Source organism: Grammomys surdaster, unplaced genomic scaffold, assembly GCF_004785775.1.
Source record: "Grammomys surdaster isolate TR1022 unplaced genomic scaffold, NIH_TR_1.0 62, whole genome shotgun sequence".
Taxonomy (NCBI): domain Eukaryota; kingdom Metazoa; phylum Chordata; class Mammalia; order Rodentia; family Muridae; genus Grammomys; species Grammomys surdaster.
The window spans coordinates 1137115-1161587 of record NW_021604564.1 but is presented as its reverse complement, the minus strand read 5'-3'; the positions used below and the strand labels follow the sequence as shown (position 1 = coordinate 1161587).

Sequence of the window (24473 nt, the reverse complement as noted above, 5' to 3'; positions counted from 1 at the left end):
TGAGGGGACCCAGAGTGCGAGTCATTACTGTCACCCCTGCTCTCCTGGAGCCCCCGTCCTTACAGGACACAGCCTTCCTGCTCACTGAGCTCAGCTCACAGCCAGGACTTGTCCCTGTGCAGTCTTCACCGCTTTCATTTCACTTGGCCTCTGCCCTGGCCACACTCACAGCCCCTCATTGGGGGATTCTAGGCAGTCAGGGGCTTCTACCCTTAACCACACCAAAAGCCCCTTGCTGGAGGATTCTAGGCAGGGGCTCCACTGCTGAGCCACCACACCCTAGTCCCTACCTAGGGTCAGTGTGGTGTGTGGGTTTATGGTGGCATGCATTGGGAAATGCTCAGCTTCCAGCACTCCTCCAGGAGTGTAGGTTTGGGATTGTTGCACCTGCTACTCCGTCCCTAGTCCTCTCTCAACTTTTGTAGCTGAGCCTGGCCTTGAACTACTGACCCTCCCACCTCCACCTCTGGAGTTCGGGATGATAGGCATGTATCACTGACATGCATGGCTCTTTTACTTTGTCTTTTGACAAAGTCTTGGACTGTAGCCCAGGCTACCCTGGAACTCCCTGGAACTCAGTTTCCCAAATGCTAGGATGAATGTCACATTCCCTGAATACAACCCAGGCCACTTTTAGTGTGTAGTTCTGTCTGGGTGTTTCCCTTATTGATTTCTGTGATCCAACCTATTCCTGGTATTGGCACCTAGATGCTGTTTTCCATTTCCAAGTGACATTCCTGGGGTCCCCCTTATCTCCTGACAAGCCCAGTGATATGTCTTATCCAGGCCAGCCAGGCGTTGCTTGGGGAGAAAGTGCTTTACATTTTTGGGTGGTGATAGCGTTGGCTGGTGCTTGGCCTCAGCTGCCACCTTGAAAGCTGGGTCCTGAGCAGCCTGGGTGAAGTGAGAGCTTTCTCTCACTGGCAGCTGGACACCAGTGCAAACTCAGTCCCACCAGCCCTGGTTGATTGGGAATGCCTGAGAAAGGGGGCTAGTCCTTAGGAACGTCCATGCTCACTGGACATCCCTGCCTAGTTGTCTGCTGGCTTTTTGGGCCTGGGTCTAAGGTGCCATCCACCCTAGGACAGGCAGGGTGTGCACCTGTGTTTAAGGACAGAACCTTCCCTTCAAGGGAACCTAGTTCAAGTGACTTTTGAAAGCTGTTTCCTTTTTGAAAAAGGGTCTCAAGTAGCTCAGGCTGGCCTTGAACTGGTGATCTTCGTTCCTCGGCCTTCCCTGTGCCGAGATGATGAGCATGTACCATGTCAGTTTGTGCCGTGCCTTAGATGGAACCCACAGCTGCTTTGTTGATGCTCAGCAAGCATTCTACAAACTCAGCTCCAAACCTTGTCTTCTTAAAGACAGCACTCTCACTCATGTGTCTTGTGCAGCACGTGTATGCCACCATATGCGTGTGGTGGTCAGAGGACAACTTTTGAGAGTCAGTTCTCTTCTACCATGTGGATTCTGCAGTTCACACCTGGGCTGGCTTTTACCTGCCAAGCTCGTACCATTGCTTACTATGAGCCTATGGTGTCCTCACCTTTCAACAATCCTGCCCTGGCTTCCCGAGCACAGGGCTACCCCATGCACTGTCACACCCAGCATTAGTTCTAGTCCTTCGTCTCCAAAGTTCCTGGTCTGTTGCTGCCCTTGTTCACTTGCTGGGCCTCATGGATTCAGAAGTCTGTGCAGAACTTGTGCCTTTCTGGGAATGATTTGTCTCCAATACTCCAAAGCCCTGACAGGCTATAGCTATGCCTTCACAGGTTGGCCTTCCAAGAATGGGAGTCCAGCCCTTGGCTATCCCCTAGCCTCTCCCTTTTCCTGTTTTGATGCTGTCTCAGCCAAGCCCGGAGACAGGGGCATGATGGCTTAATCCTGGCTGAAGCTGAGATGGACTGGTGCCCACTGACTCTACCTGCCATGTGCCCTTCCCAGTCCCTATTGGTCCCACATGGCCACACTCCAGTTCGAAACTTAGAACAGCCCTCTTCCCAACCGCCCTGTACTTCCTCCACTGATAGCAGGTGGGGTGGGGACACAGGTTGGTAGCCAGCTCTGGACTTGCTTCTGGCCGATGGTGTGACACTCATAAATCAGGGACATCAGGTTGTCGGAAATGGGTCTATGGAATGTCTGGGTGGGTAAGCCATCAATCCTTAGGGCTGTGGGGACAAGGTGGGTGGGACCCCCAGAGCTTCCCTGGGACGTGGTGTTGGCAGTGATTTTAATCCCCAGGACAGGCAGGGAATAAATTCAGGGCACCAAGGTCTCTCAGCATCCTGGGGCCTGCTGTCAGAATGGCTGCAGGAAGACTTTGGATCATGTCTCTGCTGCTCCTGTCCTTGCACCTGGGCCTTGGCTGGGCCCTTCATCTTCAAGAGGCTCCTGTGGCAGGCAAGTTCTCATCTGGGAAGATGGCAGAGACTGGAGGGACCCGGAAGTCCCATCAGGGTAAGAATTCCTGCGGGCCTCCCAACTCCCCAGTTCCTTCTCTCAAAGCCCTCACTTTGTCTCACCATCCTATTCTACCTTGCACTAGGTAACAACCATGTCCGCCTTCCAAGAGCCTTGGGTGGTTCATGCCGGCTATGGAGCCTGACCCTACCAGTGGCTGAGCTGGGCCTGGGCTATGCCTCAGAGGAGAAGGTCATCTTCCGATACTGTGCTGGCAGCTGTCCCCAAGAGGCCGGTACCCAGCACAGTCTGGTACTGGCCCGGCTTCGAGGGCAGGGTCTAGCCCATGGCCGACCCTGCTGCCAGCCCACCAGCTATGCTGATGTGACCTTCCTTGATGATCATCACCGTTGGCGGCAGCTGCCGCACCTCTCAGCTGCGGCTTGTGGCTGTGGTGGCTGAAGGAGTCCAGTCCGGTGTCTCAGACTCACAAGCATGAGGCAGCCTGGGCCCTGAAGGCTCAGGTGACTTTATCAGAAATTTGCATAAGTGAAGAAGATGAGAAGGGAAGGGACCTGGTTGTGTGGTTTTGTTTGCTTGTTTGTTCTCTTATCAGTAGTGAATGCAATAAATGATATTCTCATGGGCATAAGAGTATGTGTGATGGGTACACCCTGGCAGCCACCATGCTATGTGACTCCTGAGACCTTGATCTTCTCTTAAGGGCCTCAGCCCCAGCAGACAGTAATTGGAAGATTCCCAGAATAGCATTTTCCCTATTTTATTTGCAAGTCCAGAGGATATGTGGAGAGATCAACAGGCTAGAGGTGGCTCTTCTGGCCTTCCTGGCCCCATCCCTTCAGGGAGGGAGCGGCAAATCACTGAGATGCGTCGGCCTCGGGGGACCCTGTGCTCCCCAAAAAATGATTCTTCATCTCTAAGGATCTCATGGGAGAAGTCATATCGGGCTGAACCCCTGCAAGAAGAGAGAGGCTAAGTGATGGATGGAAGGAAGTCTGTCCCTTCAGCATTTCTATACTTTTTCTGGGTGGTGGTGGTGACTTCCTCCACTATGAGAGCAGAAACAAGAGCTGTTAGAAACACTTGGCCTCACCTGGGGGCTCTAGGCTAGGTCGTACCTTAGGATATAGAGAGAACCTGGTTCCAGCAACAGTTCTAGCCACTGCTCAGGTTCCTGTGTGTGCACCAGCTTCATTACACTTGGAGACAACAGGGAAAGGCCAGCGATGGTAGATCCACAGAACTGGAAACAGGATATGGTGTGTGTGAGGGGTCAGGCTGAGTTCTGCCCTCCTGCCCACCGCCAACCTGACTAGGAGTTCTGACGGGATGCCTTCTGCCCACCTTGACACTGTCAACGTGAGGCTTGATGTAGCCCCGATGTTCCAGGTCCAACACATGGACGGGGAATAGAAGGGTCTGATCAGGACCAAAGGCAGCTGCCCGGACCCGCTGCAGGATGGCCTGGCTTGCATCAGACCAGCAGGATTTCTCTGTCTCCCTGAAGCCGTGGATGGCCTGTACAGAGAGCTCAAGTCATAACTGGGAACTCCCAGGACAGGAAAACGAGATGCAGAGGGGCACAGTACAGGACAGGCAGTTGTCCCAGCTTTAGCTCACAACCCAGCCTTTAAGCACGGCTCAGGGAGGTTTCAACCATGCATCTGGTCTTCACATCTCGATTCCCAGTGGTTCCTGGACACCCTAATATTCAGTATCTCAGTCTCCAGTCTCAACTTGATCCCACCTCAAGTCCCTAGTGTAATTCCCAATGGCTAGAACTCCCTCTCCCAAGTCTGCTTTCTATTCCTAATCTTGTCATCAGTGCCCCTCAGTTCCAGAACTTCATGTCTGAAGTGACATATTTGTCCTCACTACCCATTCCTTGGTGTCCACCAAAACTCTCCCTTCTTATTCCGGGCCCAGCCTCACGCCACAGCCCCTGTTCTTGGTAAAGCCCACCAGTGATCTGCCCCCACTGTAATACTGCACTGCTCTATCCCCCTGAGCTGTTGCCGGTTCACCTTCTCCGGCTCTGGTCCCTTCCCCTGCTCTAAGAACCATCCATAACCCCGCAACTGCAGGCCTTCCCCTGGCATCAAGATCAGCCCTGTTCCCTTAGGACGATGGTAGATCCACAGAACTGGAAACAGGGTATGGTGTGTGTGAGGGGTCGGGCTCAGTTCTGCCCTCCTGCCCACCGGCAACAGCTCAGGGAACTGGTTCCCTGTTCCTCTGATACACTGTTACTCCGGAGTTGCCCAGCACCCGTCACGTCCCACACCAGAGAAACTGATCGCACGCAGCAGTCGGAGCCCCGTGTCACTTGGTCCCACCCGAACCTACACTGGGCACTGCCCAGAACACACCGTCTCCAATCTGGCCGAGCCTGCCTAGGTCTCAGCTCTACATTCTGCCCCTCCGAGGACCGCGCCCCCTCATCACGTCCCAGTGGGCGTCCCTGTAGCTCGCCGCCCCGCCCACTCACCGCGTCCCAGTGGTCGTACTCGTAGCGCCGGCGCCGCAACTGGGGCTCCAGTTCGCGTGTCAGCGTGTCCTCCTCCTCCTGGCTAAGGAAGCCCGGATGCACCACGGCCTCATCACGCAGGCGGCTCAGCACAGCAGAGTCCGAGCCGCGCACCCAGCCGCACCCAGAAAACAACCGCGTCGCCAGCCTCCCGGTGCCCGCCATCTTCAGGGACGGACCGCACAAGGTTGAGCCACACCCCCGCCAGCCATTGGCTGGCACTGCACCACGCCCGGCAGCTATTGGCTCTCCCACCGGACACAAGCACGCATTCACATCCTATTAGCTGTGCTCTAAGTCGGTCTACTGCTTGTCCCACCTCTCGGCCCTGAGCACGGTCTCAAGCAGTCATAGATTGGTGAGGTGCAGAACAAGAGCGAACCGAGGCTCGGGGTCACGTGGGGCAAAGCCAAGGTTAGAAAGTCAACCAACTTAACGCAAGCCTATCGCCAGTCAAACAGCGCACCCTGGTGGAGAAAGAGGGTAACACCAAGGTCAGCCCTTGAGTTTGAAGCTAGCCTGAGTTTCAGATGTTGTCCACAAAATAAGATATTCAAAATACAATCCCCGCCGGGCGGTGGTGGTGCACACCTTTAATCCTAGCACTTGGGAGGCAGAGGTAGGCGGATCTCTGAGTTCGAGAGTTTGAGGCTAGCCTGGTCTACAGAGTGAGTTCCAGGACAGCCAAGGCTACAAAGAGAAACCCTGTCTCGAAAAACCAAAAACAAAACAAAAAACAAAAACGAAAAACAAAATTCAATCCCCACCTAAATGTTGTAAGATAAATTTAAAAAGAAAAAAGTCTACTTTCTTCCACACCACCCTAATAAACTGGACCTAGGAAAACGGCTAGCACTTGCCAGAAAGCATGATGGCTTTTATCTCCAGGACTCCCAAACACAGTACAAGCTGAAGTGCACTTAGGACCCTCTGACCTCCATAGGGTCATGTGGCACCTGCCCTCATCCCATACACTGGTCCAACCCCCTTTTTTAGCTACATCTACATATCTGATCCTCTTGCTTCCATTTTTAGTAAAACTCCATAAAAATTTCCTGACATTCTGGCTTCGGCTGCCTTTTGGAGCCCGCGACAAAATGCTAAGACTTTTGTCACCTGTTGAGTCACCAGTGCCAGGTCTCATAGGTCTGAGGATCAATCCAAAGTTGGTGGTAGCTTCTGGTAAACCCTAACTCAACTCCCTAGGTGCAGAGCCCCGGCTCAGCGGGTAAGAATCTACTTCCAGAACCCACAGGGAGGCTCCAGGGGACCCAACACCCTCTTCTGCCCATGGGTGCTGCACTCACATGCACACATAATCACAAATAAATGAATAAAACCATCTTTCTACCTGCTGACTTTGGGGTAGTATAAGGCTTAGGTCTGCTGACAGCCAGGTGTGATGGTGTACAGCTTGAATCCTAGCACTTAGGAGGCAGAGGCAGGTGGGTATCTGGGTCTGAGGCTAGGTTGGTTTACAGTGCTAGTTCCAGGACAGCCAGGGTTTGCTGACTGAAGAAGTGGTTTTTTAACGTAAACGAGGCCTGCTGTCTTGGAGAAGTAATGGAAAGTGCTTCAGACATGGGACAAAGACCACAAAGATTTAATTTAAAATCACAGTGTCTCAGGCAGGCTGCCCTGCTTTGAGGGCAACCTCAACCCACATCTCCTCCAGGGGTCGTTCTTGGCCCCAGCAAAAGAAGTATAGCAGTCTTCAGTCTGGTCTTCATACTTGTGGAGAGGAAGTCAGGCCCTTAGGTGCCTGCCGGGGCGGGAGGGTCCATCGGAGCTGTGGCAGTCTCCTTCTGTACCAGTTCTGGCTCATCCTCCCCGTCCTGAGGTGGGTGGACCAAGACCTTGTCCAAGATGCCAAACTCTTGGGCTTCCATGGGGCTCATGTAGCGGTCCCTCTCCATGGCTGACTCTGGGGAAAGCAGTATATGTGGGTAAGAGTAGAGACCTGGGATGCTTTCCCCAAATTCCTAGGTTGAAGGCCCTACCAGTCATGACATGACTTATGGAGTCACGAGGGAGCCTACCATGGGATCTGTGCTCTTATGAGGAAAAGAAAGCCATCTGGGAGGCAAAGGCAGAAGGGATACAAACAAGATCATGTCTTAAAAGAAAAAGAGAGGAGTTCTGATGGTTAAGCACTTTCCTAACGCATACAGAGCCCAAGTTTCATACCTAGGACCACCTGCAATTCCAGGAAACCAAAGGTGGAGGAGCCATTAGTGTCAGGAATTGGTAGCAGCACAGAAGTGTCACCTTCCAGGCCCTGGCTCTTGCTGAGCTTCCTGCCTCCAGGACTGAGCAGCACATTCCTAGCATTTTAGCTTCTAGCCAATGACGTTTTGTTTCCAGCTCCCGAGTGACAGAAGACATGTGCTTACTCTGACAATCCTTCCCCATGGGGCTTGGGAACTTCTGTGACTCAGTCTCCGCAGTAGTAAAAAATAATTTTTTTGTTTTTTTCAGACATGGATCACCTACATGTAGCCCAGGCTGTCCTCAAAGGGATGACCTTCAACTCATGATTCTCCCATTTGCACTTGCCAAGTGCTGGGATGAGAGGTCTACATCACTACACCACATTGACTTAATTTTTACCGACTACTCAAATACAATCAGGTCCCAGGACTCACATGGTAGAGGACACTCACCTCCTGAACACTGTCCCCTAAACTCTACATGCCATAGCTTGCACATGCCCATTCACACACCAATACAATGGAACTAGGAAAAGGTCACGTAGTGAGTGCTATGTGGTGAATGTGCTATGTATGTGCTCTGGCTGATTGAACATATGTGACCAGCAACAAGATACATCAAAGAATGGCATGAGGGATAGCAAGATGGCTTAATGGGAAGAGGGATTTGCCACCAAGTCTAATGACCTCAAATTCCATCACTACTCCTCACATGGTGTCAATAGAAAACCGATATGCACAAACTGACCTGACTTCCACACATCACTGTGGCAGGTGTATGCTCCCCAAATCAACTATTTAAAAAAATTAAATATCACAGACACCAGGGAACTAGCCCTTGCTACCTTCTCCCCATCAAAACAAGCTCTGTAGCACAGGACAGCTGAGCCAGCTTCTGTGACTGAGACTGAGGCCCAGAACATTCTCAAGCCCAGTCCACAGCTCATGACTCTCTATGCCTACCTCCCAGCTGGGGTGACAGGTGGGTGCCAACAGACTCAGCTCGCTAAAGGGCTCAGAACTGGGGATTCAAACCGAAGGGAATTCTTCCCAATATGCTAGGAATATGCTTTTGTTTTGTGATGCGGGGGACAGAGAACCCATGTCAGGCCAGGAATGTTCCCCCAGGGCTGGAGAGTTGGCTCAGTGGTTAAGAGGACTTGTTTTGGCAGAGGACCCAGATGATTTCCAGCACCCACTATGCCTCACAACCATCTATAACTTCAAGGGGATTCTAGACCCTCTTCTCCCCTCCACAGGCACTTCACTCACACACACTCACACACACACACACACACACACACGCCACTTACAGACATACAAGCTAGAAAAACACCCACACACATATAATAATAAATGAATCAGAAGGGTGAAAGAAAGGTTAAAAAACGTATCCTTAAGGCACACCCCTAGTCCTCATTGGGGAATTTCGGACTGGGGCTCCACCCCTGACCACACCCCTAACCCCTCAGTGGGAAAGGGCTCACTCTAGGCAAGAGCTCTGCCACAGCCACAGGGGCCCAAGCACAGAGCATTTGTGGGTCAGGGATTCTACTGAACATCCTCCACGGCCCAGCGTGACCACACTATAGCAGTCTGGTTCTGACTGTCCAGGTGGGGAAGCCCTGCTTCAGGACAATGCTGATGACCCAGTGTGTGCTGTGTGAGGCTGGGTGCTCACCGATCACCTGCAGGCTTTGCTTGGTGTGTTTGGCATAGATGTTGTATAGCTGCTTTTTCAGCTTCATGATCTCCTCTGCCTGGATGGCAATGTCTGTGGCTTGGCCCTGAGGAGCAGTAAGTTAAGGAAGAAGATGAAACTCACAGCTGGAGGAGCCTCTCATGGGACACTAGTGAGGGAGACATCCCTGTGTGTCTGACCTTCTGCTTCTGAGGGTATCTCCTTCCCACTGACCTATTTTTATTTTATTTTATTTTATTCTAGTGTAGTTTAGGTTAGTTTTGTGACAGGGTCTCTTTACATAACTATGGCTGTTCCAGAAACTTACTATGAAGTCCAAGCTGGCTTGAAACTCGCAGAGATCAGCCTATCTCTCCCTCTGCTGTCTCAGTATTGGGATTAAGGGTGTGTATCACCACGCCTGGCTCTATTTTTGTTTTTATCCTTTCTGGTGTTAGAAATGGAACCCAGGGCCTTGCCTCTGTTTGGCAAGCATTCTACTCCTGAGGAAGCATTCTACTCTCAAAGCAGTGGCAGCAGGGGGCAGAGACAGCAGGATCTCAGTGGGTTAAGAGGCCAGCCTGGTCTACACAGTGAACTACAGCACAAGTTTGTTGAGACCCTGTCTCCAACAAACAAACAAAAGCAGAGTACTCTCGTTCTGGTACCCACTAGATGTCCCTGTGGAATGGACACTCACTCTCGCTCCTCCGGAGGGCTGGTGGATCATGATTCTGGAATTGGGCAGTGAATGGCGCATGCCCGGGCTGCCAGCAGCAAGGAGCAGGGAGCCCATGCTGGCAGCCTGTCCAACGCACCATGTGCAGATGGGGTTCAGAATGTATTGCATTGTGTCGTAGATAGCCAGGCCCGCAGTCACCACACCACCTGTAGGCGAGGGAACAAGTAAGGGTCCAGGGAGATCTTATCTCAGTACCCTTCCAGCAAGCCACAAGGGCAAACATTGTTAGGGGAGGGGGTAACAACAAAAGGAGTAACAAAGAGGGTCTTTGATCCACATTTAGCTAAGATCAGACATGTACATGTGATAACAGAATTAAATAAAAGGCATCAAAAGGCTGTTAGCCACCTTCCAGATGATCAACATGTAAGGCTAGTCACGACCACTCTGAGGCACACAGGGCCAGCATAAATCAGAGGTGAGCACTCTCATTGTCCACAGGGAGCTTTGCTGAGAGGACAGACGATGAGTGCCTGCCTGCCAGCCTGCCAGGTGTCTAATCATCCAAACTGCCCATCCTCGGGCAGCTAACTGCCCATCCTCGGGCAGCTGAGCAGCATTATCCAGTGATGGTGCTCACTCACCACCAAGCCTAGCAAACCAAATTCAATTCCCAGGACCCACGGGATGGGGAAGAGTCCATATCACATGGATCTGTATTAGGGACAACCCACAGGTGGTCCTCTAATCTCCGTACACACACACACAGAGTGGCATGCACTCACCCATCCATACACAAATAAATGTAACCTAATATTGTTCTTAAAAATGAACTATTTCTGCAGAATGTGGTGGTTCACACCTACCATCCCAGCTAAGCTGAGTCCCTAAGGCCTGCAGAGAATCTGGGCTACAGAGTGAAGAATGAAGCTCTAGCTTGCTCACTCTCTCTCTCTCTCTTTTAAAATTGGCTACTCTCAAAGCTAAAGAGACTGCCCAGTTGGTAAAATGTTTGCTCTACAAGTATGTGGACCCAAGTTCTGATTCCCAGCACCCACAAAGTAGGCATGGCAGCACATGCCTGTCCCAGCACTGGGGAGGTGGAGACAGAAGGATCCTTGGGCTCACTGACCGGCTAGGCTAGGGTACTTGGAAAGTTCCAGGCCAGAGAGACCTCCCTGGAGTGGTTTTAATTAATTAATTTGTTTTGTTTTGATGAGGCAGGGTTTCTCTGTGTAGCCCTGGCTGTCTTGGAACTCACTCTGTAAACTAGGCTGTCCTCAAGCTTAGAGATCTACCTGCCTCCCAAGTCCTGAGATTAAGGCATTCACCACCACCACACAACGAAAAAAGCCTAAGTTTCTTTCTTGTGTTTTGAGACAGGGTTTCTGTATAGCTTTGATTATCTTAGAACTCACCATGTAGACCACCCTGGCCTCAAATTAAGAGGGCTTCCCCAAAGGGTCTATCTCTGACCCCACATCCCCACAACCAGGCTATCCTGGCTTACCTGGGCTGTTGATGTACATATGAATGGGTTTCTTGTTGCTTTCAGACTGTAAGAACAACAGCTGGGCGATGACCAGACTGGCCACACCGTCATCAATCTGCAGGTGGGGAGAGCAGAGGTATCCTCAGGTTGAAGGTGGGATGGATAGAGCTTAAGGAGCTGAGGCCCTGGGAACTAGAAATTTCCAGCACAGGAAGTTGGGTCAGGAAGCCTCAGATAGCGGAAGACCTTGAGCTGACAATAGGGCTGGGATAGAGTGCTCTCTTAGCAGGCACAAAGCCCTGAGTTTAAGCACTGCCTAAACCTGGAGTGGTTTAGGCCTCCTCATCCCGGCCTCAAATGTCCTGTCGGCTACATAGGGAGTTTAAGGCCAACCTGGGACCCTGTCTCAGAAGACCACATAATAAAACGAAACAAAGAATAGCTAATAACAGCAGACTATGGTAATAATGTACATTTCACACCCCAACATTTGGGAAGCTAAGGCAGGACGATGGACAGGTGGGGGAACGCTTGAACTACAAAGCAAGAATTTTGCTCAAATTAAAAAAAAGAATGTTTAAGGTCAGGGACTAGGGCCTAGGTGTCTAGGAGGTCATCAAGGGTGAGGGACGAAGATGGGAGCATATGACACAGAGCTTGACAAGGGGGGGAAAAAGGACCGGGGTCGCTCACCGGGCCCATGACGCATACGATGCGTTCCCTCAACAGTCTCGAGTATATGTCATAAGCGCGCTCGCCTCGACCCTTCGTGGGAAAAGAAGAGGTGAAAGGTCAGCGTTCCTTGCACGCCGACCGACTACAAGCCTCTGCGCCATGTCCCTATCGGTCCCCGTACCGTCTGCTCCACCACTATGGGGATGAGCGGGAAAGCTCGCGTCGCAGTACCATGCAGGCTCCTCCGCAGCGGTGAGCCGTTCCCAGCAGTCCATGGCGGGGAGAAACGCACAGCAAGGCGAGACAAAAGAGCGCGGCATCCGCCCGCAACCACCCGGGCCTCCCCCAACAGCACTCTGGGCCACATGCCGCCGCGCACCCCGGCTTGGCTTCCGGAACTACAACACCCGGCGTGCTTTGCGGGAGTCGCTGGCTCGTCCACTTCCGAGAACGGAATAGGCGGAGCCGAAAAAATGTTGCGCTGTTCCTGGTGCCCACGCGGGAAGAAGCTCATGGAGGGGTGAGAAGAGCCTAGGCGAGACACCTGCCCGCCACATCGCTCCCGTAGCAATCCTCTGGTCCACGTGCTGGCCTGTAACCAATTCCTCTTCCAGAACTACAATTCCCAGCTGCTTTGCGCTCGTGACTCCCGCGTATAGGCTTGCTAGACAAAGGGGCGGGTTCTGTCTTGGGAACGGGACTTAAACCTAAAGTAGAGATCAGGACTCGCTGGGGGACTTACTCGCTGGGGGACTTATTGAACAATGTAGCTTAGGCATTGTGAACACTCAGATAGGAGAGGAGGCCTGGATCTTGACAGAAGTACCGGACGTTCGCTACACCTGTATTCGTTTTCAGAGGGTGCTCGCTTTCTAGAAACGTTCCTTTATTGTCACCATTCCAAGTGAAACTTGGGCGGTAGGTGGACAGTTCCTACTGTCCATGTGCACGGTCCTATACCTTGAGAAATACCGTGCCCGCTACCTTGATCTGACACCACAAGACCAAGATCCCAGGAGCTCCCTCCACCGCCATACCTGCCTCGCCTGTGCCCACGTTGCTTCCTTATTCAGCAACTGGAGGCCCTTGGAAGAGGTGAAACTGAGTCATCGAACCGGCAACATAATGGCTTTCTGTCAATCACCTCTGCACTCATCTTCTCTGTCTTCCTTGCAACTCTTAGCGGGCACATTTTCTCCCACATGTCCTCTCCTCTGCCCTGTGCTAGGCTCCTTTACAACACACCTATATCAGGCTGAGACATCATGCTTTGCTACTACCCCAGGCACATTCTGGAACTTTCTCAATTAATTGTAATCTGATGTAAGTATTACTTAAAGCAGTTGCTGTGTTCCCTGAGGAAGATACACTTGTGTAACTGGAGACTTGTATCCTTTTTTTTTTTTTGGTTGTTCGAGACAGGGTTTCTCTGTGTAGCCCTTCCTGTCCTAAAACTCACTCTGTAGACCAGGCTGGCCTCGAACTCCGAAATCCGCCTGCCTCTGCCTCCCAAGTGCTGGGATTAAAGGCGTGGGCCACCACTGCTGGGCGACTTGTATCTTTACATTGCATAAAAGCCAGAAATGTTTCTCCCAGAGCTCTCCAAACAACGCAAGCTTTTGCCATTACTCTTGGTTGCCCACCATAATCAGATGACAAGACTCAGTTACTGAAGACACCAGTCACTTTGGTTATGGGACACGCAGAAACCAAACTGGAATTGACCTGGAGACTTCCTCCCAGCTGATTCAATTTTATAGTACCAGAAGGTGACATGCTGTCTGTTGGGAGAGAAAAGACATCAGTGGTCTTATTCAGGTGTGGATCTTGAGTATTGCAGCTGGTAGCAAGATGTAGATGCCGGTGCACTAGTGGCATAAGAGCTATGGGGTGACCAGCACTCAGGAAGCAGAAACAGGAGGATCTTGTCTCTCTTTGATGTCAGCCTGGTCTATATTGGGAGTCTCAAGAGCAGCCAGGGCTACATAGAGAGATCATGTATCAAAAACAAGCAAGCAAGCAAGCAAAAAACCCAATAACAAGTATTTTGTTGATTTTGAAGGTTTGTTGTTATTTTAATTGTGGATATGTATTTTAATGTGGATAAGTGCTGCAGGGGCCAAGAAAGGGCGTCAGATCTCCCGGAGCTGAAGGTACAAAAGGTGGTGAGCTGCCTGATGTGGGTTCTGGGAGCTAAACCCAGGTCTAAACGAGAATACCAAGCGCTCTAAGCTGTTGAGCCTCTCACTCTATATGCTCAGGTTAGCCTGGAGTTCATGGCATCTACCTGCCTCAGCCTCAGGACTACTGAGATGATGGGCATGCAGCACCAAGCCAGGCTCACTGCTAATAGGTCTTATTCCTTTTCACATACGTATTAAGGCAAAAAGCCTTTGTCTGGCAATTGGATCTTTCTAGAATGCAATAACTATCTTTTCCTTGAAATCCATTTCAATCAAACTGAAGGTCTGGAGAGGGCTTGGAGTTTGCTTTCTATTCTTTAAAGAGTTATACAATTTCCGCCGGGCGGTGGTGGTGCATGCCTTTAATCCCAGCACTTGGGAGGCAGAGACAGGCGGATTTCTGAGTTTGAGGCCAGCATGGTCTACAGAGTAAGTTCCAGGACACCCAGGACTATACAGAGAAACCCTGTCTCAAACAAACAAACAAACAAAAAAAGAGTTATACAATTTCCTCATTTGGTGATTTTTGTCTATCTGGGACAGGGTGCTAGAGCACAGGCTGGCCTGGAACTTACTATGTTGCCAAAGCTGGCCTTCAATTCCAGAGCCTCTTTTTTAGGGCTTGGGCTGACAGACATGAGCCACCACAGCCTTTCCTTTGAATCTAGTATTTAAGCTAATTAAGCTCACAACAGTGTAGCTTACACAGAGAGCACTCAGGGAAACATGTGAGAAACCCCAAGGAATACAGGTCAAGGCTGTTGAAACCGGATTAAAATCTACAGATGTCAATAGTGCCAACTCACTGGTTTTGAAAGTGGAGTTATGTAACATGACACTAGTGGGACATGGCTCATCCTTGTCTTGTGGGAATCAGTTCTCTGGGCAAGACAGCCGCCACTGCTGTGAAAGTCTCAGAGAGCCCAATATGCTGGTTCAAATCTGTTAACCCAGCACTTAAGAGGTGGAGACAGGAGGATCAGGAGTTCAGGGACAGCCTTAGCTACTTAGTGTGTTTAAGGTTAGCCTGGACAATAGGATAATGAGAAGCAGAAGAAAAGAAAGAGAAAGAAAGGGAGAAAGAAAGTTGTGTGAACTTTTCCCTGAGAGATGTGAAATAGATGTCACTCACCTTGGACAGCACACCTGGAAACCTTCCCACCCCAGTCTGGCTTGGTGAGGAGTGAGTTTATATTTCATTAGTTACCGGAGCATGGCAGAAGCACCATCCAGCACAGATGACCACTTTCCAAAACTTGGTAGGTGGAGCACCCCCACCACGCACTTTGATTTTTGATCTCTTGTGCCCCTTGTACTCAGAGACCACATTTAGTGATGGTATCAGAATACCAACAATGGTCAGAATGTTATGCAGCTGTAGCAGTGCAAGAGCGGAGAGGCTGTGGCAACCTCAGGTGACTTATGACCCTCCCCCTCCCCTTTTGTTAAAGGGCTCTCTCTTTTTTGAGACAGGTTTCTCTGTAGCACAGGCTGTCCTGGAACTCGCTCTGTAGACCAGAGTGGCCAGAGATCCACCTCCTGAGTGCTGGGATTAAAGTTGTGCATAGCCACACCCAGCCTTGCAGGTCTCTCTTTGGTTGGTTTTTATGCTTCTTTTTGAGACAGGGTCTCTTGTAACTCACCTGGCCTGCTACTGGCTACATAGCCAAGGATGACCTTATAGTTCTGGGTTGTCAGGTGTGTGTTATTACACTGTGTTCCATTCCATCACCTTCTAAGGAGAATCAAGTTTGTGAGTTACTTGGAAAAGGCAAGAGTGAGTGAGAGCCCCCAGGGTAAACCCAAGGATCCAAGTTCAATCCCTAGTACCCACAGGTAGAAGAAAGAACCAATTGTCGTGAGCTGTCCCTCGATCTCTCACACGCACATAATAAGTAAGCAAGTGTGAAGGATGGAGAAGAAAGGAAGAGAGCCCCGGCGCTGTGGACGTGGACACAGCAGGCGCTGTGGATGTGGACACAGCAGGGTCTCTTCACTCGGGTAGCTTAGGATGATGACCTTGAGTTCCTGATCCTCCTGCCTACACACTTGCAGAGTGGTGGAACAGGTGTGTACCAACACGCCTGGAACTAGCTGGGACTTCTGGCAGATTGTCAAGTTCAAAGGTTCTAGGTGTGTTGGGCTGATTTCGGTGGAACTGACTGCATTGTGAGGGAACAAATGGCTGTTCTCAAAGGGGACCTGGAAACTGAACCCACACTGAGCAAGCAGCTCACAACTTCCTGTTACTGTAACTCCAGCAGATCAAACATCCTTTCTGGCCTCTGAGGGCGTTACATCCCTGTGCACATACAAAGGCACATGCGCACATGTAATAGCTTTAAGAACTCACTTTTTAAAAGATTAATTTAAAAAAGAGAAGGACTTATTGACCTGCTGGCACATGCCTGTCATTCCAGCACTTGGGAAGTGTAGACAAGGAGATGGGGAACTCAAGGGCATCTCCGGGAGATGGCTCAGGAAGTAAGTACCTGCTCTGAGCGTTCTCTTTTAAGCTTCAGCATCCACATGAATGCAGGGCTCAATGCCTGCACCCCTCCTCCCCGCGGCACTTGGGAGTCAGAGACAGAAGGATGCCATCAAGTTCAGTGGTAGACCCTGCCTCTTCAGCATGGTGGAGAGGCTGAAGAGAGGGCTGTTGGTTTACAGCCCCTGTGCATCATCTTGAGAACAGAGTTCAGATCCCAACACTCACAAAACAAACCAGGTGTTCCCAAAAACAACAGTCACCCCAGCTCTGAGTATGAAGAGACAGGGTTGCTGGGGACTGCTTGGGGGGTGACACATCAACCTCAGGTTCTGGAAGACACACTGCTTTAAAGGGATGGGAAGAAAGTGATGGAAGAGATCATGGATGCTCCCTTCTGGCCTCCAGCACACACACAGGATGTAATAAATTAACATCCTTTACCATATGATTCACGAAATGAAAGTGCTTCCTGTAAAAAGAAAAAGAAAAAATTATATTAAAAAAAATGCTTCCTGCTCAAGACAATCCTGGAAGCTGTGTAAAGGTGGGAGAACAGAACTCACTGCACACAGCTGCCCTCTGATCTCCAGATGTGTCCTGCAGGCCCTCACATACAACACACACACACATACACACACTCTGAATTTGAAAAGCAAAGAAGATAAGAGGGGACGTTGTGAGCAGATAGGCAGAGGGACTTGAGGTGAAGAGCATCAGACACTGACACATACCCTTATGTTTATTCACACATATATGCACACACAAATACACATACACAATACACATGCACTCATATGCATACGTATATACTACATCCATAGAAATATGTGTATGCACATATACATATGCATAGATGTATAACATACATATACGAATATGTATATACTCATACATATATACATATACATGTGTATACACATCTATTTACATATACACATACAATGCATATATATATATACATACACACCTCTATATACACATGCACACATATACATATACACATATGCATACATATACACACAAGTATATGTACACATATGCACATATGTTCATATATACACATGCATCTACACACATATATACATGTATAATATGTATACACACATATATATCCATACATGTACAATTCATTATTCACAAATTCATATATAGACATATACATGTTTATAGATGCACTTATATACACATATACACACATATGTATATACATATATGGACATATATATGCATACACATATACACACATAAAATATATGCACATATATATAAACATCACACATATACACAAATGTGCATATATATACATATAGACACACACATATATACATATATGTGATTTTCAGTACTAGGATGGAACACAGAGTCCTTACAGATTCTAGGTACAATCTAATCCCCTGCAGCCACTGAGCTGCATCTCCAGTTCTATTTTTGTTTTTTTAGGTTGGTTTTTTTTTTTTTTTTTTTTTTTTTAGGCAGGTCTCACTATGTAGCCCAGCCTGGAACTCTCAATGTAGCTCAGGATGGCTTGAAACTCACAGATTAAAGGTATATGCCACCATGCCTGGCTAAGATTTTATTTTGTTATTGTATTTTATTTATTTAAATTAATTTATACATTTTTTCAAGATAGGGTTTCTCTGTGTAGCCCTAGTTGTCCTGGAACTCGCTCTGTAGACCAGGCTGGCCTCGAACTCATAGAGACCTGCCTGCCTCTGCCTCCAGAGTGATGGGATTAAAGGTGTGTACTGCCACCACCAGACTTTACCTTTTCTTTTGAGACAAGGCCTCAGTATGCAGCACGACCAACCTTAATCTCCTGATCCTCCTGTCTCTGCCTCTTGCGCAGATGTCACCACCACACTGGTTTGTGAGTGCTGGGATGGGCCTCTGAGCTCTGTGTGTTACCTGAGTGCTTATGCCCTAAGCCCAGCACTAGCCCCTTATTATCACAGTATTAAAGCAGTCAGTCCCCTTGTGGCTTGCTCCTCAAGTGCCACCTTGGGAGGCCTCCTCCCTGCTCACTGTCGCCCAACCCAAAGAAACCGCCCCTCAGCAGTTGCTTAGGGCAGCCTCAGTGCCCTACTGTGCACATCTGCCAGGCTACCCTGGTGCAATAGGGAGCCACCCAGCAGGTTTTTCCTCTCAGCATGCTCCAGGGCTCTGAGTTGTTCTGTCTCCACCTCTCCCTGGCTGGGCACTCCTAGGATCGCTCTCTCAGCTGGCGCACCTCTGCCAGGCACAGGATGCATGCGCCGGGCAACAGAGCAAAGATGTCCAGCATCTTTGCCTATCAGAGCTCTGAAGTGGATTGGTGTGAGAGTAATTTCCAGCACTCGGAATTGGTGGCTGAGTTCTACAATACGGTGAGGGCCTGGGCAGGGGCTTTGAGAAGGGTGGGATGGGGCAAGCTTGCTGAATGTGGTTTACCAGATGTGGGATTAAGCCACATCTCCTCCATGGGGAATCTTATTTGAGCGTGTGTGTGTGTGTGTGTGTGTGTGTGTGTAGCCTGGTGGGTCAGCTTGTATCCATTCATTAATCTTCCTGTAGAACTGAGATCTATGGCAGGGTTTTAGACTCAGTTCTGAGGGATGGGGCTGTGATGGTGGGCACACCAGCAGCCTTAAAAACCCCCAGAGGAGGCTCTTTGAATCAGTAGGATTGACCTAGGCAGGCTTTTTGGGAGAAGTAAGGATGTCTGTCCTTTTATCTGCAACCTCCAGCCAAGATCAATGCATCCCAGTTTTCCCTTTCACGATCCTATTTGAACCACTCCGATTTTTATCTTTCTATACCTGATACCACACAACACCAGGAGTATTCAGTACTTAGTACACAGTGATACAGTTGTTGGAGAAACTGGAAAGATGCAGGCAACTAGAGGAGGCCATATGAGCTTGCTTTAGCTTCCTGAAACACAGAGCTGCTTAGCCACGAGGAAGGGATCTCATCGAGTCCCTTTTCTGGAGGCAGGTTCTTCCCTAGAAGCCCAGAGGAGCTGCCATGTATGTCCTCTGGTGTTGGATCCAAATGCTGGGACTGGAAGCCCGCACCCACCACACCCATCCTAGCTTTTATTCGGTGCTTGCTGTGTGCACATTGTATAAACCTTTCACCTTCATAATCTCATCTGATCCACACAGCCTCATGGGGAGACAGGGAGACGCCTAGAGGGGTGTCTCACTGTGCAGCAGGTGCTTCAGGGGGTGAAGGACAGGCTGCAAATCACCCTGGTGCTTAAACCTAGACTTTGAACTTCAACTTAGCAAACCCAACACACACACACACACACACACACACACACACACACACACAGAATCACACACAGTAAAATAGTTTTGTATGGGAAATTGCCAGCACAGATGAGACAGGAATGTTCATTACCCCACCTACTAGTGAGGCTGAAAAAGTGGGATTGCTGAGAGTTTAAAGCTAGCTGGGACAATCTATGTCAAAATAAAAAGTCTATGTCAAAATAAAAACTTTCATCCCAGCACTCAGGAGGCAGGGACAAGTGGATCTCTGTGAGTTCAAGCCTGTCAGGGCTACACAGTGAGGACCCTGTTTCAAACAAAACAAAACAAAACAAAACAAAACAAAACAACAAAACAAGAACAAGCAAGACTCACAAAAATAAAATCAAACCACTAAAATTGGTTCTCTAGTTTTGTATATAGTTCAGCGGTGGAGCTCCCACCTAGAACCCCCAGTGAGGGGCTGAGGTCATGGTCAGGAGTGGAGTCCTTACCTAGAACCCCCAGTGAGGACATGTAGGGTGTGCTCAGGGTGGAACTCCTGCCTAGAATCCCACAGTGAGAGACTTGTTCCTCTGTGGTCTTCCTTAGTTCTCAGTTTCCATCCACTTATTGGAGTTGGTTGAGACTATCCTATGGGAGAGGTTGGAGAGGGATGGGCTTCTACAGTTCCTCTCTCTGCCTTTCCAGATGCCCTGTGACCCAGAAATTCTCTGAGCATCTCAGTTCACTATGATGGGTACCCTATAAAAGATCCCAGGAGAATACTGAATCAGGTTTGTCAGGGCCTGGGCATCTCACTCTCAAATGGCTGGCATGCTCCTGTCAGCTTCTCTAAAGGGCCAGCACTCCACAGACTGGGCGGGGAGACTTCACAACCTCGGCCAATGGGACATTTCCATTTGTAGTGTAACTGTTTCACAAAATGAGAATGAAACTCCCCCAGCATGAATTCATTTGACTTTTGTTTTTTCCTTTTGTTTGGGGCTTACTATATAGCCCAGGTTATCCTCAAGCTCAAGAGCTATCTTCCCCAACCCCTCCCTGCCTCAGCCTCTCCAATGCTATCACAGGCTATTACAGTCTGCCATCACATCTGACCTTATTTTTAATTTTCTCTAATACATTTTATTTATTTATTTATTTATTTATTTATTTATTTATTTATGTTGTGTGCGTGCACATGTGCATGTATAGAGGTTGGAGAGCAGATCTAGTTGGTGAGAGTTTCCGGCTGTGTGAACAGGGAAGGCTTTTCCAGGGATCATTTCCATTGTGCCAAGGCAGAGTGCCCCAGGGGGAATGTAAATGAGCCTTGATAAGGCTATAAGCCAATAAAGCTTTATTGGAAGGAGCTAGGAGTGGTAGTGGCTAAAGCCTGTCAAGCTCAGGAAGGAGAGGTGAAGATTGCCAGGAGTTTGAGGCCACCAGGTTTAGGGGGTAAGTTCTAGGGTAGCTTGGCTTACAGTGTGAGAGTCTGTCAAAAGAACAGGATGGAAATTGAAGGGAAGGGAAAGGAAAGAAAAAAGGGGGGGGGATCATAGTGCACACCTATCATCTCAGTACTCCAGAAACTGAGGCAGGAGGATTGTCCCCAAGGTGGTCCACAGCTACATGGTGAGTTGGAGGCCAGCCTAGGCTACAAGAGACCCTGTCAAAAAAGGAAAAAGAGAGTTTGCTTTTAGTAGACGTGGGCTCTCCCCTCTCCTGTTGCTTCATGAAGACAGTTTGCCAGTTGCAGAGTAGATGGACTGAGAGAACTGTGGCCCAGCTTTGGTCAGTCAGTGCACCATGGCAATTATTTTTACGTAAGAAATCACCTCAACAGACAGGATTTAAAACCAAGTCATGCAGTCACACTGCCTGGGACATGGGTGGAAACTGCCAGTGTTACTACATGCATGCAGTTGTATCCTCTGGAGCATTCCAGCGTGCCATTCCAGCACTGGGCCAGCAGATGTTACTAAGGAACTGAAGACCATCCTTTACTAGAGAGAGTTTGTGGCCAGCCTGGGCTACAGGGTACCAGTGAGAAATCCCACCTCAAAAAACAGAACCAAGAACCCACTAAACAAATTTATTTAAGGCACTGAGGAACAACCCCAGAGGTTGTCTGTTTGTCTTATTGTATCTACTAGTGTGAAAAGACACCATGACCACAGGAACTCCCTTTTCTTTTTTCTTTTTAATTCTTCTTTCATACAATTTGTTCCACCTGCAGTTTCTACTCTCTCCACTCCCCCAGCTCTGCCCCCACTTCCTTTCTCCCCCAGGTTCACTCCTCCCCCGTTTCCCTTCAGAAAAGAGCAGGCCTTCCAGTAGGAGAAGGGTTCCAAGAGCAGGTGAAAGAGTCAGAGACACCCCTACTCTCACTGTTAGGAGTTCCACAGAAATACCAAGCTACACAGCCATAACACATGCACAGAGGACCTAGCACAGACCCATGTAGGCTCCATGATTGCAGCTTTAGCATCTGTGGGCCCCTATGAGCGCTGCTTAATTGACTCAGTAGGCCATATTCTCCATGGTGTCCTCAACTCCTCTGGCTCCTACATTTCTCCTCTTCCTCTTCTGCAGGGTTCCGCTGGCCCTGCCTAGTGTTTGGCTGTTGTGGCAACTCTTAATAAGGGAAACATTTAAGTGGGGCTGGCTTACAATTCAGAGGTTTAGTCCATTATGTTCCTGACAGGAGGAATGGCAGCATGCAAGCAGTCATGGTACTGGAGAAGGAGCTGAGTGTTCTATATCCGGATTCACTGGGCCTGGCTTGAGCATCTGAAACCTCAAAACCCACCCTCAGTGACAGACTTCCTCCAATAGGGCCACACCTCCTAATAGCGCCACTCCCTATGAGCCTATGGGGGCATTTTCATTCAAACCACACACCACTGATCCTCACACACAGATGCACAGACACAAAATAAAACAAGCAGCTGCTTTTGTTTTAGCACATGATCAGAGGGCATCCACCAAAAGTTTCATATACAATACAGTGATTTCACAAGCCACAGCCCACAGCTGGAGAATGAGTTGTTTGGATTTGTCACAGGGTCGGCTCTATAGCCCAGGCTAACCTTCAGCTTGAGATCCTTCTGCCTCTGCCTCCCAAGTGCTGGGATCAAAGGCGTGCGCCACCACCGCCCAGCTTGTCTATTCTTAATTATAATTAATCAATTATATACATGTATTTAGACACAGTATCTCTACATAACATTGACTGTTCTGAAACATACGAAGTAGACCAGGCTAGCTTCAAACTCACTACAAAGATCTACCTGCTTCCACATTCAGAGTGCTGGGATTAAAGGAAAGCATACATCACCATACCCATTAAACAAATTTATTTTGATTTATTTTGACCAGGAGTGGTAACCATGCCTTTAATCTCTACACTCTGGAGTCAGAAGTCAATGACTCTCTGTGAGTTTGAGGCCAACCTGGTTTACATAGTGAGTTCCAGGACAGCCAGGGCTATGTAAAGAGACCCTGTAACCAAAAAAGTTAAAAATTAGTTTAAATTATGTATGAGCAGAAGTGTGTGTGTGTGCATGTGAGTGTGGTGCCCTCAGAAGTCAGGGGGCTCTGATCCCCTGAAACTGGACACACAGGTGGTCATCAGCTGCTTGACATGAGTGTTGGAAACAGACTCAGGTCCTTTGCAAGAGTATTGATTGTCACACTTTAATTTGATGTATGTGAGAGAGTGTGTACGTGAGAGAGAGAGTATGTATGTGCATGTGTATGTGTGAGTGTGTACATGTTGTATATATATGACATATGTTATATGTGTAAGTGTATGTATTCATGTGTGAGTGTGTGTAAGTATGCATGTTGTATATGTGTGTGTGTGCATGTTGTATGTGTGTGCATGTTGTACGTGTGTGATTGTGTGTGTATTCATGTGTGAGTGTGTGTAAGTATGCATGTTGTATGTGTGTGTGTTTGTATGTGTGTGTGCATGTGTGTGTGCATGTGCGTATGTGGGTGGCTTGGGACAAGCAGAAGAAATAACACACAGACGAGCCTGTGTGTCTGAGGCACAAGGCAGAGGCTGAGTGATGGGAATGATGGGGGTGAAAACTGAGACCATGGTGCCTGGAAGAAGGGCACTTACTAAGGCCCCATGTGAAAAAGCACAGCCTGTTGGAAAACAGTGTGTCACTTGGAAGAATTCAGAGCCCAGGTTGCTGTGAGGATAGGACCAGGGTCAAACTAGAAGCAGTTTGCTGAGGGATGCATCCTTTATCCTGTGAACTCTGGGGAGCTATTGGTGCTTGATCATCACAGCAGGAGGTCAGCTGGACGCCTGATGTCTGGGCAGGGGCTGAAAGAGCCAAGCAAGACCTATGGAAAGGACCAGATGTCAAGGGCTTCAGTAGGACAGAGGCCAAACTTGGGAGTCATAGCAGTTTGCACCTGTTTGAATTGGTTCGATAGCTTTGGATTTGCCGGATGCTTTAGGAAGTTTCAAGTGGAACTGTGGACAGTGGGTGTTTTCAAGCTCCCAGGTTCCCAGAGAGTGCATTTCTTTACTTATCTGCACATGCGTGTTTGCGTTTGCATGTCTATGTGTTTGGGTAAGCATATGCCATAAATGTTCCATGCTATATGCCTAGAGAGAGACCAGAAAAAGGCACTGGATGCCCTAATGGTGGACAAACAGGCTCTTGCGAGCTGTCTGATATGGGTGCTGAGAACTGAACCTGAGTCCTACAATTGGAGCAAATGCTCTTAATTGCTGAGCCATTTCTCCAGCCCCAAGAGCCTGTTACGATGTAGAACAAGGGAGATACACAGCCCAGGCAAACATGAGCAGGTAGGAGCAGGTAGGAGCAGGTAGGAGCAGGTAGGAGCAGG

At 49.1% G+C, this 24473-nt stretch overlaps 4 protein-coding genes across 4 annotated transcripts in view; 2 read left to right on the top strand and 2 right to left on the bottom strand.

Annotated features, from left to right (window-relative positions):
• Window positions 1-8: 8 nt before the first annotated feature.
• Pspn (persephin) lies at window positions 9-3052 on the top strand. Its single transcript, XM_028763798.1, has 2 exons — window positions 9-2457; window positions 2546-3052. The coding sequence occupies exons 1-2, from the start codon at window positions 2304-2306 to the stop codon at window positions 2860-2862; spliced, it is 471 nt and encodes a 156-aa protein (XP_028619631.1). The 5' UTR covers window positions 9-2303; the 3' UTR covers window positions 2863-3052.
• Window positions 3053-3165: 113 nt separating this feature from the next.
• Alkbh7 (alkB homolog 7) lies at window positions 3166-5134 on the bottom strand. The gene is made up of 4 exons (XM_028763785.1): window positions 4910-5134; window positions 3766-3939; window positions 3540-3664; window positions 3166-3376 (listed from the first exon to the last, which is right to left on the bottom strand). The coding sequence occupies exons 1-4, from the start codon at window positions 5111-5113 to the stop codon at window positions 3214-3216; spliced, it is 666 nt and encodes a 221-aa protein (XP_028619618.1). The 5' UTR covers window positions 5114-5134; the 3' UTR covers window positions 3166-3213.
• Window positions 5135-6528: 1394 nt separating this feature from the next.
• On the bottom strand, window positions 6529-12113 carry Clpp (caseinolytic mitochondrial matrix peptidase proteolytic subunit). The gene is made up of 6 exons (XM_028763528.1): window positions 11870-12113; window positions 11707-11778; window positions 11032-11128; window positions 9540-9727; window positions 8840-8945; window positions 6529-6872 (listed from the first exon to the last, which is right to left on the bottom strand). The coding sequence occupies exons 1-6, from the start codon at window positions 12053-12055 to the stop codon at window positions 6703-6705; spliced, it is 819 nt and encodes a 272-aa protein (XP_028619361.1). The 5' UTR covers window positions 12056-12113; the 3' UTR covers window positions 6529-6702.
• Window positions 12114-18605: 6492 nt separating this feature from the next.
• Acer1 (alkaline ceramidase 1) overlaps window positions 18606-24473 on the top strand; it is a 26707-nt gene continuing 20839 nt past the window's right edge. The window contains exon 1 of the mRNA XM_028755429.1: window positions 18606-18725. Within this exon, the coding sequence (XP_028611262.1) occupies window positions 18606-18725 (120 nt within the window). The remainder of the gene's footprint in view (window positions 18726-24473) is intronic.